This window comes from Zingiber officinale, chromosome 2A (genome assembly GCF_018446385.1).
Source record: "Zingiber officinale cultivar Zhangliang chromosome 2A, Zo_v1.1, whole genome shotgun sequence".
Classification (NCBI taxonomy): domain Eukaryota; kingdom Viridiplantae; phylum Streptophyta; class Magnoliopsida; order Zingiberales; family Zingiberaceae; genus Zingiber; species Zingiber officinale.
In genome coordinates this window covers 836,597-851,276 of record NC_055988.1, presented here as the reverse complement: position 1 = coordinate 851,276, position 14,680 = coordinate 836,597, and the positions used below count along the sequence as shown (strand labels likewise).

At 33.4% G+C, this 14,680-nt stretch overlaps 1 protein-coding gene across 1 annotated transcript; it reads right to left on the bottom strand.

Annotated features, from left to right (window-relative positions):
- Window positions 1-1,461: 1,461 nt before the first annotated feature.
- On the bottom strand, window positions 1,462-12,178 carry LOC122040430 (protein VACUOLELESS1-like). Its single transcript, XM_042599744.1, has 15 exons — window positions 11,246-12,178; window positions 8,503-8,796; window positions 7,356-7,495; window positions 5,856-5,961; window positions 5,681-5,773; window positions 5,152-5,241; window positions 4,957-5,070; window positions 4,166-4,273; window positions 3,990-4,063; window positions 3,868-3,922; window positions 3,316-3,497; window positions 2,834-2,963; window positions 2,646-2,748; window positions 2,202-2,299; window positions 1,462-1,907 (listed from the first exon to the last, which is right to left on the bottom strand). The coding sequence occupies exons 1-15, from the start codon at window positions 12,020-12,022 to the stop codon at window positions 1,740-1,742; spliced, it is 2,532 nt and encodes an 843-aa protein (XP_042455678.1). The 5' UTR covers window positions 12,023-12,178; the 3' UTR covers window positions 1,462-1,739.
- Window positions 12,179-14,680: the final 2,502 nt, after the last annotated feature.

The window sequence follows — 14,680 nt, the reverse complement described above, 5'->3', positions numbered from 1 at the left end:
GCCCTTTCATAGGCCTAGCGAATGGTCCAAGGCTCCAAGCCCAGCAATGATTTCAGCTTTGGGCCTTTGCCTGGGTCGGTCAATTTTTTAAAATATCTGGTCAAAACGGAATAAATCATCTGAAAATTTATTTTAAAAATCAATCCCGAAGTATATTTCTGTCCATTGTTTATTTAAACTAGTATCGTGCACATGCGTATGTATAATATAACACATTGAAAAGTATTTTAGCATTAAAATATTTAAGTAGAGAGTTATTAGGATAAAGTACTGACTTTTGAAAATCTGAATTATTTAGGTTTTTGAAAATCCGAATTATTTGGATTTTCGAGTGTCATCCTTACGAATTCCCTATGAAAAAAATTAATTAATTTAATATTATACTTATCTTAGTAAAAAAATTAAAAAAAGTATATTTTTTAACATTGTCGGCCTAAAATATTTATAGAAACTTTTTTGATTATAGTGTTGTCAATTCTAAGATGTGAGATTAAAGAGAATTATATTTTTTTATATAAAACAACCAGAGAAAATTAATGATGAGAAAAATTCATAATAATATACCGCAGCTGAGTCTCGAACTCTAGATCACTGATTGTTTCACTTGTGGAATTACTAATAAATCTTGAAATTATTTTTAGTGTGAATAGAAAAAAGGATATTAACGTAAATTTATTTTAAACTTCATCAAAATTAATTAATAAAAGGGGGAGATTTTTAATAAAATAGTAAGATAGTAAGATGACACCTAAAACGTGGAAGGTATATGGTAATGTTCGATTATTTTCATAATTTAATTTCTAAATTATGACATATTTCTATGAAGTCAAATAGATCATCCAGACCAGACTCGACAACACATTAATCATTTTTTTTATTTAAATGACCTAAAACGTGGGCTTAAAATCTGCATATACATCATAGATTTGCATAGGAACTGGTTCACTCGCCGGACAGCCGCTAAGAAATACGATCAAAAAAAAAATGGACAAACTATTAACAAATGGTGAGAAAACAGAATTAAAAAATTTGAAAAACAAAATTTTATCTATATAAGGAAATAGCATGTTCCATCTTGCGTGCATACACCACACAGCTGTAATTTCACCTTTTAACAAAAAGAAAAAAGAAAAAAAATCCTGAACATTCCCCATTGACAACCATAAAAGGCATAGTAAAAGCAAGGGAATAAAGTGACGGGAATCACGACAAGGTAAAAGGGTATTCGATAATAAAAATTGCAGAGATGAATTTCAATGCCATCCGTAAAGAAGAGTAATAATTTGTTCCGAAATATATGCATCATGCACAGTTAAATGCCTCGTTCCATCAACAACAAAGAAGCAAACTAACAGACAATGCAGTGACATTGTTTTGATTCTTTGCACTAACAGATAATGCCCCGCCGTTTCCCATCTCCTCTAGGAAAAAAGTGGTCTATTTCACGCTGTCAAAAATAGATTTTGAATTGGGAAAATTTTTTATTGATAAAAAATCAATCCATGAAATAATTTGATCTATGCACAGCCCACAAAAAAACAAGGTTAGCCATAACAGGCATGTTTTATTAAATAAAGAAAAAAAACAAAAATAATTTCAAAAGATATGATAAAACAAAAGGTTTCTACACAATAAACCATTACGAGGGGCAAAATAGGCACACTGGCTGCGATGGAAGGGCATAAAACAGACATCACCGAAGTCGCAAAAGGGAACCAACATGGTGCGTAAATGGCTCTCTAATAGACTCCTTGGAAGGATAATCGATCCCTCAAGGTGTCTAAAATGGATGAAGCAGACGTATTTTGTGCCAGTGTGAGCTTGAGGCGCCCAAATAGTTCTTCGCTGTCTTTAGCTTGAGAAGCAGCTTCAGCAGCTTCTTTAGCCATTCCAATGCGTGCATAAGCCTGAAAATTAAACTTTAATAAACCACACAATGATAGGGATGGTGGAAGTCGGTGTTCATCCATAGCATGTTGATATTTCAATGTCACTCAACTAAACAAATACTAGGACAGGAACTAGTGCTACACTGGATGAAATTAGATTATCTGCAATATATACTCTATGCAGAGATCAATATGACATGATATTCAAGTGACGGAGACTAACGATGAGAAGAATGCTTGAAACATCCAAAGTTCAAATAGCCGTGGGATGATTAGGAGTGAACAAGTACTAAATTATTTTTGCTTTTTTACCTCCGATCTTTCTCTTGGCTCTGTAAGTTTTGGAATGTACTTGACGGCTTCAGCTTTCTCATCAGCATCAATGCATGCTTCCACAAACGGTTTATAACCTGATATGTGAGTAACAATAAGCTATCTGCGCATTTTGATTGCACACAAATGTTGTCCTCGAAAATATAAAACAAAAACAGGATAAGTTCCACCAAAATTGCTTCATGACTATCATCACACAAAAGGGAAAAAAAATATATCATAAATGTTGCATAAATCATCAGTTTTTCAAATTTTTGTTATGAGGCACCATCTACAATGGTCCTTCATCAAGCTTAAGCACAACTACCTCTGATGAAGCCACAATTAAGTAATGATCATTTAGAATTTTACTGTGTCAAAAAATCTCTTCAGAAAGACAGATTTATAGATTTTTTTCAAGAAAAATCATACTAGATAACTTACCGCCAGGTGGCCTTTTCTCCTTTGAAAACTTTTCTAGAGCATCCCAGTCTCTAACTGTAGCGAGTGCAAATGCTTTTAGCCAGTACCATCTTTTCTCAGAAACCTAAATTTCCATTAACTTTTGAAAATCCAAAGCAAATAAAAAAAAACAGAATGTCCAAAAAAGTGTAAAAGTGAATCCAAAATACCTTAAATTCTGCCCTTACTCTCGCTGCCTCCCTATGATTTCCCAGCACAATGCATGTTCGTATCGTATCACTGATGCTAGAGTCAACAAATATTGCCTGTTTCGTGGAAACTTCCAAGTCGTGCTGCAATCTGTGAAGCCATGGAAATCAATAAAAGGAATTGTAACCTTTTGTTAGAACCAATGTAGAGATGACCAAAGGACACATCTGAGTAATTAAATCTTAGATCACATGACACAAGATGCAAAAATGCTATTAATAGTTAGGAAGCATGGAATACTATGGGAAAAAAAAATTGAGCAGAGTAGTGATATGTTATTATTGTCCAAACAGTAGTTCATAACTTCATAATACCCTAAGCATAGGATAGATACATGTTAAAGTCATACCCCTGCCTACTTATGGAATTCCAAGACGTTTGCCATGTCAAAATTAAAATGGACTTCCCAAAGAAAGATGCAAAACTCCACCTATTAGCTTACCTCAGCAGCTTTGCATGCTCTTCTGCAGCTTTTGCTTCAAAGTTATGTTCCTTGGTTTCAGAGAAAAGCTTCTGAGCTTGCTCAATAAGCCTAATCCGTGGACCATGGAGAGGAGATCCTTTGCTTGCCATTGGATTCTTTTCTAATTTCCACGATTCTTTTAGCAAAAGGATAGCTACCTCCTGAAAAGACGTTGCTTACATATATAAGACCAGATATATTTAATTGTGAGGCAACAACAAATTTCCAACTGTGGAATGGGTCCAAACAACAAGAATGCATATCCAAGTGCTTCAAAAATTAACAAAGTGCACAGGTTCAATCTACACTCAAGAACAGAAGATAAGTATTAAGTATATCACAAAACAGCAACATTACATGAATGAAAGTTATCCAAAGTTCCCATCACTAAACAAAACAGAAGTCCCGAGAGGTATTAACAATAGTTGAACTAAATGATGCAATCTTAATACACATTTTTGAATCACGGTAAAGGCTACATAGAATCTCTTAACAAAACCAGTTATTATTTAAGAAGTCTTTATCACTTACTGGGAGTCGACCTGTTGAAAGAAAGAAATCCTTCAGGAACTCATGTTTGTAAGACCTACCAAGATAGAAAAAAGCATTTTGAAATGATAAAGTTGTCAAACAAGACCATACACAGGTAATACCTTGAATATGTGATAAACAAATCTCGAGCTAAAGGCCTTGCATTTATTGTTCCAAAGAAGTCCAAAGCTGGTTTCTGCAACAAAATGATAAATAATAAATTTGACACCATGTTAGGTAAACCAAGCTTCAGGTTTCCACTTCACACATGAAATTTTATTTCTCCAAAATGCAATACCTTCTGCCAAATATGAAAAAGAACGAGATAAACAAGGTCAGTATCACCACTATCAATTGCTTTCACCAAGGCAGAGTCTTCCTCTTGAATGCTCAATAATAAAGGAACCTGTTAAAAGTAGATCCACAATTATTATGTGTTACTTGAACTTATATTAAAAAAAATTGAAAATTCTCTTATCAGCAAATCGGCAACCTTTGCATGCAACATAAGCATTAAGAGCCTCTGACATGATCATCAAACCAGATACATTATTAGCTACTAGATGTTTTACCATCACAATTGAATGGTATCAGGGCTATAAAGAGTGTTTTTAAAAAAAAAAAAAGAAAGAAAGGAACAAAACTAAAATAAAGATTGCTAAGGAATTTTTGTTCCGAACATTTGTCATCAATAACAGTAGAAATAGCATTCTTAAAAGTATGAAATCCTACAATGGGTATCATTCCCAATGATGGTACAAGAAGCTTTGTCACTCGTACGACATCAATCTTTTTTTTTTTTGCTAGAATACAGATTAGTGCATTTGGGATCATAGAGTCAACCGCATGGTAAGAATTGTTCCACATCTAGCTTAAATGTGAATGGAACTATATATCATAAGATGTAATCTCTGAATTCAGTGGATCAAGAAAATTATGGAAGAACCAATTAGCAAGACTATCCAACTTCAGAAACTTAGTCCTCAAATTTTTTGTTACACATGTATCCCATCATATTAAGTACAATATCTTTCACATAATATAATTATAATATTCAAAAGCATCAAATGAACTTGAAGCATCTCTTACTTGCTTGGATGAACGCGGTTCATGATCAACGATCATGGCAGCTAATTTTCTGCGCCCACTGTTGTCTGCATGAGAGGCAATTGCTGCATAAGATATGCCTTTGCATAACTTTATCTGAAACAGAATTGCCAAACTTGACTCAGATATATTACAAAATATAATTTTATAGATTTTCCCTAGAACAGAAGTTCAAACCTTGTCAAGCAAGATCTCCAGCAGTGAAGAATCTTGAATAGCCGATGAAGCTGTTATCTTTGCACAAGCCCAATGCATTATAACCACCTCCTAGAATCAAATATAATAAAAATGTAAACATGAAAAACAAAGCTGTGTGGCACAGAACTGTAAAAAATAAATCCAAAAGACCAAATAATTAGGGATGTATCTCATTAATCACTTTCTGACCTCCTTTCATATTTAAAATAATTGATTTTCTGAAGATAGATGTTTTTTGAATTTGATATTCCAGAAGGTTCTTAGGAGGCATCCGATAGAAGAGGGTTGTCCAGTATCAATTTTTATATACTAAAGGTTGTTGTCCTTGAGCTTGAAAGAAGAAAGCTTGAAAACCAATAAAAGGATTAAAGAATACCATAATCTTTTGCATCATTAACAGTACAATATTCATACCTCTAACACAGTTTCCAAGAAAATTCACCATTAAGAATTACCTAACAAAAACATGAAACAGAAACCCAAAGATCATGTGGATAAAGAAATTTACCGGGTTTAGGCTAAGGTATTGTGAAATTCTCAAAGCCACAAGATGGTGATTGGCATTAATCAGGCGTCCAGTCAATACTGGTGCAGTGAGCAACTGAGTGAAAAATGGTTTACTGTTAAAGGAAAAATGAACATAAAACTCCAATAATGGTTCTAAACCATCAGAAAAGTAAGACCTTGTATTGCTGAATGCTGAGAGGGATTCCAATTTCATGGTCGCGGACAGCATTTAGTACTCTTAGTATTTTACACATTTCTTGGAAACGATCTCGTGTAAACTGACTGCCAAAGCCAACTGGATATCATTGTCAAGATAAAAATCAGAAAAATAAGTAGTTCTTTCAGAATAAATAGATACCATTTTCATGGTTGCCATAGACTAAGTGTTCTAAAACTATTATATCATTTGAAACTATGAACATAAAATGACTATCACAACAATGTGTTTGGTAGATCCAATCAATCAGACCATACAAGTAAAAATTTATGTTAAAAACACGGTTATGAATGCTCATTATATATGATGGTTTGTGAAATCTATCAAAAGCAGTTCAAAGTAGAATTGCTGAGTCATGAAGTTGCATTATAAATTACTCAGCATATAAAGGAGGCAAAAAATATGCACAATATTTATTTCAGTATTTAACTTCCCACTATCTAGAAAATAAATAAATAAAAGATATTAGCAGGTGTCTAGAAATAGAACCTATGTGATGTAATAACTTTAAATTCAAGAAAGAAAAAATAGCAAGCTATCCCAGAGTGGTAAGTTTAAGCTAGCTATTCAGAGTTTTGCAGCATGTAGTTTTTTGTTTAAATGTCCTGGAACATTTAAAAAAAAAAAGTGGATTGGTAAATGGCAACTGAATAATCTCATAACTGCAAATCATTAGATAAAATAGCTTCCACTGGTTATGGAATTAAGGTTGAATACAGCTTAAGGAAGGATAAATCATAACTTATAAATTCAAGATAGAAAACTAGCAAGCTATCCAGTGTGGTATGTTTAAGCTAGCAATTCAAAGTTATGCAGCATGTAGTATTTTGCCAAATGTCCTAGAACATTTAAAAGATAGATTTGTAAATGAATAATCACATAAGTGCAAATCATACGATAAAATAGCTTCCATTGATTATGGAATTAAGGTTAAATACAGATTAAGGAATGGAAATGCAAAAGGGAATATGCAACGCTCCATGTTACATGTCATGAGAATGCATCCTCATAAATCAATAAGGATCATAGATGGAAGCTAGCTTAAGATTTCCAAGCACAAGAGTACATCCCAAAGAAAATTATGGTGGGTAATTTTGCATAGATTAAAGTAAAACCAATTTACTACCAAGTCTTTTCAGTGCACTTGAAGAGTTACTGCTCCAAATTATCATATGCTAGTTACCTGAATTAAGAATCTGAGTAAAAATAACATGCCAATACAGAAAAAAAATGAGATAATAACAAAAAATGCAAGTTTAATAAGCGCAGCTTATCATTCTACTTAGCAAAAGCAGTCAAAGCAAATACTAATCTGAGGTGAATCAGCCAACTATGAATACACACAATCAAAAAAAAAAGGCAGTCACAGAAAACATTTTAGGAAAAATTACATATATAATGTCAAAACTCAGATATCTCCCTGATTTCAATGAAAAGATTGCTTTCTGCTAGAACCAACCTGCAAAAAGCTCGACCATAGCTAGCAGCTCTCAACAATGTCCTTTGGCGTGAAAGATCAAATTCATGCCCAGCAGCATCAATACAGGCCTCAACTGCCTCGGCCAACGAGGAGCGAATCAATCTTAAATTTTCATCAGCCTGTGAAATCACCAGTGTAGAAATAGTAAGGATTAATACAAATTATTTAACAATTCAGGCACAAAACCTAGAGGCTAAGGTTTCAAGTAATGAATTTCTATACACAGTTTTGATATAATGGAGTGCTGAGGCACAACACTCAGCCCACTTCACAAACTTCAAAGCATATTGAGATCGACTGAAATTAGTTTAATTATATAATCCCTATCCACTTAGCCTCTGCATACACGCCTATAGTGATTAGAAAGCCATTTGGGTTCAAAATCTTAGCAAAAAATCACAAAAACATTACAAGTATCTTGACTAATACCAAAATGAATGTAGTGCCTCAGATGGAAGTGTTGATCTTTGTAGCATCCTAATAAAATCCACCTGATAATTTTCCAAGGCCGTGATTAAATAATACATTAGCTTCAAGAGCACATATTATATTGGAATTTCTCCATATGTCCATAATCTCAATTTTTCTGTCTTTGGTCATCCTCTTTGTTGGTTGGTACTTCTCCCCTCTCTTCCTAAAGTGTTGCATCTCCTTTCCATGACTGGTAGATGAAATTGAAATATGAGTCACGAGAAGAAAATATAAAGTGTTGGCCTGGCACAATAGCATTTACTCACATCAACACAAAAAATGGTGGTTATTTTCATGTAAAATTTATCTACAATTAAGGTAATTCATTTCTCTTACACCCAAGATATTAAAATCTAAATGCTATTATTCATTTCAACCTCCACACCATTCTTATCTTTTCTTTGGGGGATTGATTCCTCCACGCCCTTCTTTATGAAACTACAATGATGTTCTAAAATAGCTAAAAGTGAAAATCCCAAACATATTCAGATCTATAATATGGGTCTAATTGTCAAAATGGAAAATAAAAGAACAATTAGAATTATGATATACATACAAAATATAAGACATGAAATACAATCAAATGGTTGGATGACAAATAGAAAATATTCTCAGTTTGTGAAATACATGAAAAAAAGATGACTTAGCAAAACACCTTAGCACTGCGCCTATCAAAGTGCTCCAGGGCGTCGTATAGCAGAGCTGCTGGTAATGTGCTACCAACTTGAAAGATGGAAACAGTAGAGTCAGGAACTCGCTGAAGAAACTCCATGCTTGAATTTGACAGAATCCTCACGCCATCACATTCAGGAATGAGTCTTATGGGTTCATCATACATATAACTCACTGGAGTTCCATTAGGACCCACCATAAGAAGCTCCTTTTCATCCCAATAGAGCAGCACACTATCTAACCCACACCAAGCTATCTGCTCTGGAGGCAATGAAGACTGCAAATAAAAAATAAAGCCTCTATGATAAATTATTTCCAAGCACTAACAACTAATTAGCACAATAAGGTTGATAGTACTTCAGCTCCTTTGCTTAATACATTGGCCTATAGTTGAAAGTTGCCTTACCTAAATGTGCATCATCAATTAACAAGTAAATGTTCACTTGAAATAACAGTAAATTTTTTAGCAATAGTTAAATGATATAGTTTGAAACATGCAAAAATTGGTGCAAAAGGGAAAAAGAAAAAGAAAGTATCCCTACATGTAACATGAAGGTGTTCCATTTAGACGGGTGTACAAATATGGAATCCTGATTCACACATGTATAGCACATGAAACAAAGCGTATCTTGCCTACAACCAGAGAGGATGTAGGGAGGATGTTTCCTAGAGGAGATTGGTAATTAACACCTTTATTTTACAGGAGCAACATAAAATAAAAGACAAAATCAATTCTATTAAAACCAGCTACTGGATATGAACTTCATTGACAATAAATTACTTTCACAGAATTTTAATTTTTACGAGGGCAATTTACAGAAATAAAGATTAGAGTTCAGATACACATAAGACATATACCAGAAAGAGAGGTAAAATCCTTGCAAACGAGCTTTTCAGAAACCCACCTACTAAGCAGGTTATCCAAATAAGTGCAATTAAGTGAGGATCCATGTGTAGTAGAGTCCCATTGACCAAGTAGTCCAAATGTTAGCTCCTGAAAGATCCTTGCAACTCCTAATAAATAGTGAATGTAGTCCTATATCGAGAGTTATCTAAGCAATTAACTTGACGCACAACCTTATATAGGTAACCAGATCCATGATAACTGAAAAAACGGAACTTCTATATAAATGGTAATATTTCTAGCAGGAAACAAATTCAAACATAACTAAATATCATAAAAAGAAAGAAAGTACCCTAAGAATTATATCAAATAAAAAATAGTCCATTAGACTTCCTTATCAAAATTGCACAGATGCAATGATTAATATATATACTAAACATTACCACCAAGGCTGAACCTTCAGTGGTGCTAGATTATATAAAGATTAACAACAGTATAACACTTTGGCAGGGCACAAGTAGGGTGATCCGAGAAATATTCTTAGAAATCATCAGTCATCACAAGATAAAATCAGAGAATTGTTAATGGTGTACCATAGGACAAGAATACATAATTGTATTTTTATATTTAATGTTGTAAATTTAACTTGTAAAATTGAGGATAAAGATTAGATAAGGTTTAAAGGTGTACAGTCGAAGACACTCAATGTGAAAGATCCATGTCAGAGTTAGATAATTTGCTTTGTGCTTGTGGGCAGGTGATTTCCATAACCACAACTTGATTTGGCAAACAAAAATGGTATAGGAATCCTCAATTCCTCTTTCAACCAAATCAAAATGTATTAAATAAAATTTGATTTTACTGGATCAGCATTCCTAATCAAAGAAGAAAAAAGATAAATTTGATCTTACAAGATTTCTCTTCCATTTTTTTAATATTTTTACTAGATTTGCCTTCCTCTCCAAATCATCTTTTTGTTTTCATGTTTAACATTGTGAACTTGTAATCTTTCAAAGTAAACTTCAGTGTTGTATTTACCTCAATGGAACTAAGATAGAAAAAAAAAATGGAAACGAAATTATCAATTTCTCTTGTTTAATTGAAAGAAAATAACAAGGCAGAAGAAATTTGTTTCCATCCAATTCTTTTATTTCATTTCCACCTGGATCTGGCAGAAAGAAGGGAGATAAAATTTAAGCATCCAATAAACACAATAAGTAATTAATTTTATTTATTTCCTTTCATTCCATCCAAATGGAAAATGGAATGGAGTAGAAATAAGATATTAGCACTCATATCTTTTCTTTTCCTTTCATATATATTTTATTTTTTTCTTTCCGTTTGCTCAAACTTTGCTATTTCTCTCCTATATCTTCTTTATCCAAACAAGCACAACATAAGTGAGTTTTATAATTTCACAAATGAACCAAAAGCAAGAGATCCTTGCGACGGTCATTATCAGAAGCTCTCATGTTTCTGTTTGTTGAATATTGATTATTAGTGAGCTCATTGATTCTTATTTCCTTTTTGTATTTAGTATGTATTTGACTCATTAGCAAGCAGATGGAGACCAAGCCACATCCTATATTCCTATGTTCTCCACTTTTCAACTTACATTTTTCTCATCATTAGGAATATTTGTATTTCGCTGATCTAGTCTTGACATATTGGATCCATACAGGCTACAAGTGAAAGAAGGTGGCTTTGTCAAATGTTGATACAAGAAACAATTAATAAAATCAATTTTATGAGTGATTGGCAATTTCATGAATTGCATCTCAATAATTTGAAAATGAGCTAAAACCATAAGTCACATGAAAAAAAATGCTGTGGACAGAAATGGAATTAGAGAAAAATAATGAGAGCACAGAATTCAGCCAACCTCGCAAGGATATTCAAAGATTATCCTAGAGAAGTCCGTCAGGATGACCAGCAGACGTCCATCGTGCGTGAATGTTGCAAGATACTTCCCATTCTGAGAGACGGCCATCTTCTGGAAAGGCCCCACGCCGACCCCAAGCTGCTGCACCCCATCCTCTTCCACTATTAGCACGTGATCCCCTACACCAAGCAGCACTTCCACGTTTCCAGACATGGTGTACTGCGGCTCGATCACGGCCACGCACAGTGGGTACTCTTCGATTCCCGGATCAGCAAGCTTGCACGGGACCGGATTCTTGAAATCGGGGACGCAGAAGATTTGAAACCCCTCCGTAATGCACACCATGCCGTTGCCCCAGAAAACGCACTCGACAACGCCCTGCTCGAAACACTCCTTTCCCAAGGAGAACTGCGGAGCGCAAAGCTCGGCGTGGACATTGTAAGAGTAGACGGTACCATCCTGGACGACACAAACGAGTACCTGATCGTCGGTCCAGGCCATTCCAACGAGGCGCCCGCCGGGGCGGTCCCATACGGCGGAGGCGAGGGGGCGGCCGGCGGCGTTGAAGATAAGGAGTTTGCGGCGAGCGGACTCGGCGTAGAGCTGAACGATCTTGGAGTCGTCGCGGATAGCAGCGACGGGGCCACCGAAAGGGGCGGCCGCGACGCGGTGGCGGGAGAGGTCGATTCGACCCCACTGCATGGAGTAGATGGTGAGCTTGCGGTAGAAGCGGTTGTACAGGAGCTGCCACTCCCCGGCGACGGAGACGGCCGCCATGATAGGTAGGGCTCCGGTGATGGAAGGCAATTGGCGAGTGGGTAAACCCTAGATCTGGGATCGTGATTTTTTGAGGCGTAATTTTGAGAGGAAGAAGGACAAGAGGAGGAGGAGGACAAAAACCATCCTTCGTTTTATTATTATTATTATTATTCCAATCTCCTCTACTATAAGCCCTCCCTTATCCTAAATTTGCTCCTCGAATGATTTTCTATGAGTGTTGGAATGGATTACGTTAGTTTCCTTAGTTGATTTTATATATTTTATTTTATTTTTTTATTTTATTTTATTTTTTTTTTTTTTTGGGTCCAAATCGATTTTTTTCTGTTTGGTTCTTAATGCTACTCGATTTGTCCTAAAGGCATCTCCAATCCATCACCAAAACACCAAATTTAATGTCAATTTTACACCAAATTACTCCAACCCATACATCAAAACTCATCCTAAATATAGTGATGTATTTGGTGTTGCACTATTCACATCACCATATTTGGTGATGGAGAGATTTTTTTATTTTTATTTTTATTATATTATTATAAAATCAAATGTAATTAATTAATAATTATTATTTTCTTTTTATTTATTTATAGTATAATTAAATATAATTATTATTTATTATAAATTTAAATTAAGTGCATTTAATAGAATATTTAAATTTTATTATATATATTTGTAAATATTTAATTTATTAAAATTATTATTTTAATTTTATTTAATATATTTTAATTATAATTACATTTATAAATTATCACTAATTTCATAAACATAATATAATAAAATATTAAAAAAATTTGTATGCATAAATATACAATACATTACCCATTACATTGACATACAAAATAAAGATAGTAATGACATTAAATTAAAATATTACTAATACAAACTTAAAAACATAATTAACTAAGCTTAACAAACAAGTACATGGTACAAACGATACTATTAAAGCACACATAAACTTAAAATTACTTTAATAATATTATAATACTAATATTCAGGAAGATCACTAATTAAAAATAAAAATTATATATATATATATTAATTAGTTGGATACTAAATTTTAAAAAATTTAAAATATCAAATATTAAGAAGTATTAATTTTAAATATAATAATTATCATATAAAAAAATTAATAAGAATTATAGAATATTCTAAAGAATATTTCTTTTTGGTGTGATATGATGATGATGGGTTGGAATTGAAATAGTATTTGGTGTTGAAATAATATTATTTTGGTGTGAAAATTGCACCAAATTTGGTGATGTACATTGGAGATGGTCTAAGGTACTTGCTCAGTTCACCTTAGGATAGCTACTAGGGTCAACTCTCCATGCCCTAGGGTTGTGAAGCAAGGTTGTGGCACATACTTTGCATCATTGCCTAAAGATAATTTATATTTACCGTATAAATTATGAAAAGACATTACGGGTCTAGGGTGGAGATTCAAGATGTATCATATATCATTTTACTCAAAACCAGGAGTTTTCTGTTCAAAAAGAGAAGTCATTGATGTGGGTGGAGATTGCCTCTTATAGTCTTATCCCCTTGTGTTTATTAATTTGGTCATCAATACCTATGCCTTTCAAATTATGTCTTTTGTCATTTGGCGTTTCAAATTAAAAGTTGAGTCAATGGAACTCTTAATTAACAATTTTGATTGAATTCTGTTGAAATTTATGTTGTTCCATTTTCTTATTCTATTTTGATATTTATATACTCTGCTTCAAGATATAGTACCAATTAACTATTTTTGAATAAACTACTTTATTCCTAAACCATAGTTGTTTTGTGCGTATATGTGGATTTCTTGATGTTTGGGTTGGAGTTTTGGTTTTGGAGTAGTGGCTTTGGTTTAGTAAGTTTTTAAAATAAAATGTGACAAGGGGCAGTACTACATTGATACCTGCCTTTTTTTAGGGGAGGCGCTCAAAGAAAGAAAAGAGCAAGGGTGAAAAAATCTCTTCTTTTGTATGTTTGTTTATCTTGATAGAGGAAGGTGGACACATGCAACGTAATTTTGTAAATAAAAAAGATACATACGTTATTTTTTTTAGGTACATGGTCTAATTTTATGAGTTAAAAAGGATGCATACGTTATTTTTTTTTATATGATGTAATTTTGTGAATGAAAAATGGTACATGCATCATTTTTTCCATCCGCCGCTTTCTGTCCAATTTTGAGGTGAATGATTTTGGCTCCAAAATCATCCGTTGATGGATTGCATTTCTCTTCCATCTGAAAATTTTAATGAAGTAAACAATGAAAATTTTTCCACTGCGAAAACTTTTCCTTAGTTTTGGTTTTTGCTCACCTAAGTAAATTGACCATCATTCTTATCTCTAAAGAAATTGGTAGTTGATTTGTTATATCTCATATCTAAAATAAATAAGTTGTTAGTTGTTAGATGAGATACTTGGATATTAAAAACATGAGATAGCGTGAAGCAATAAGTTTATGTTTTACTTATTGTTTATTATTAAGATGTGATAATTTATGTGGTACTTATTACTAATTTATATAGTAATCAAAATAGCTTATTTCTTGTTGTTGAATTGATATAGCATATAATCTATAAATGTTGTAATTTATTCAATCTACCAATGTTGTACTATATTTTTTAAAAAATAATCTAAGTAATTCCCATTTGATTATTAGGTTGG

Bases quoted from the DNA above. Each gene is read 5' to 3' on its own strand.
- LOC122040430 (XM_042599744.1), bottom strand. From the start codon at position 12,022: ATGGCGGCCGTCTCCGTCGCCGGGGAGTGGCAGCTCCTGTACAACCGC. The intron at 5,242-5,680 runs GTAAATTTCTTT...ATTTGATTCTAG, and splicing joins AATACCTTAGCCTAAACCCG to GAGGTGGTTATAATGCATTG. The intron at 4,064-4,165 runs GTATTGCATTTT...ATTTTGTTGCAG, and splicing joins TTTTTCATATTTGGCAGAAG to AAACCAGCTTTGGACTTCTT.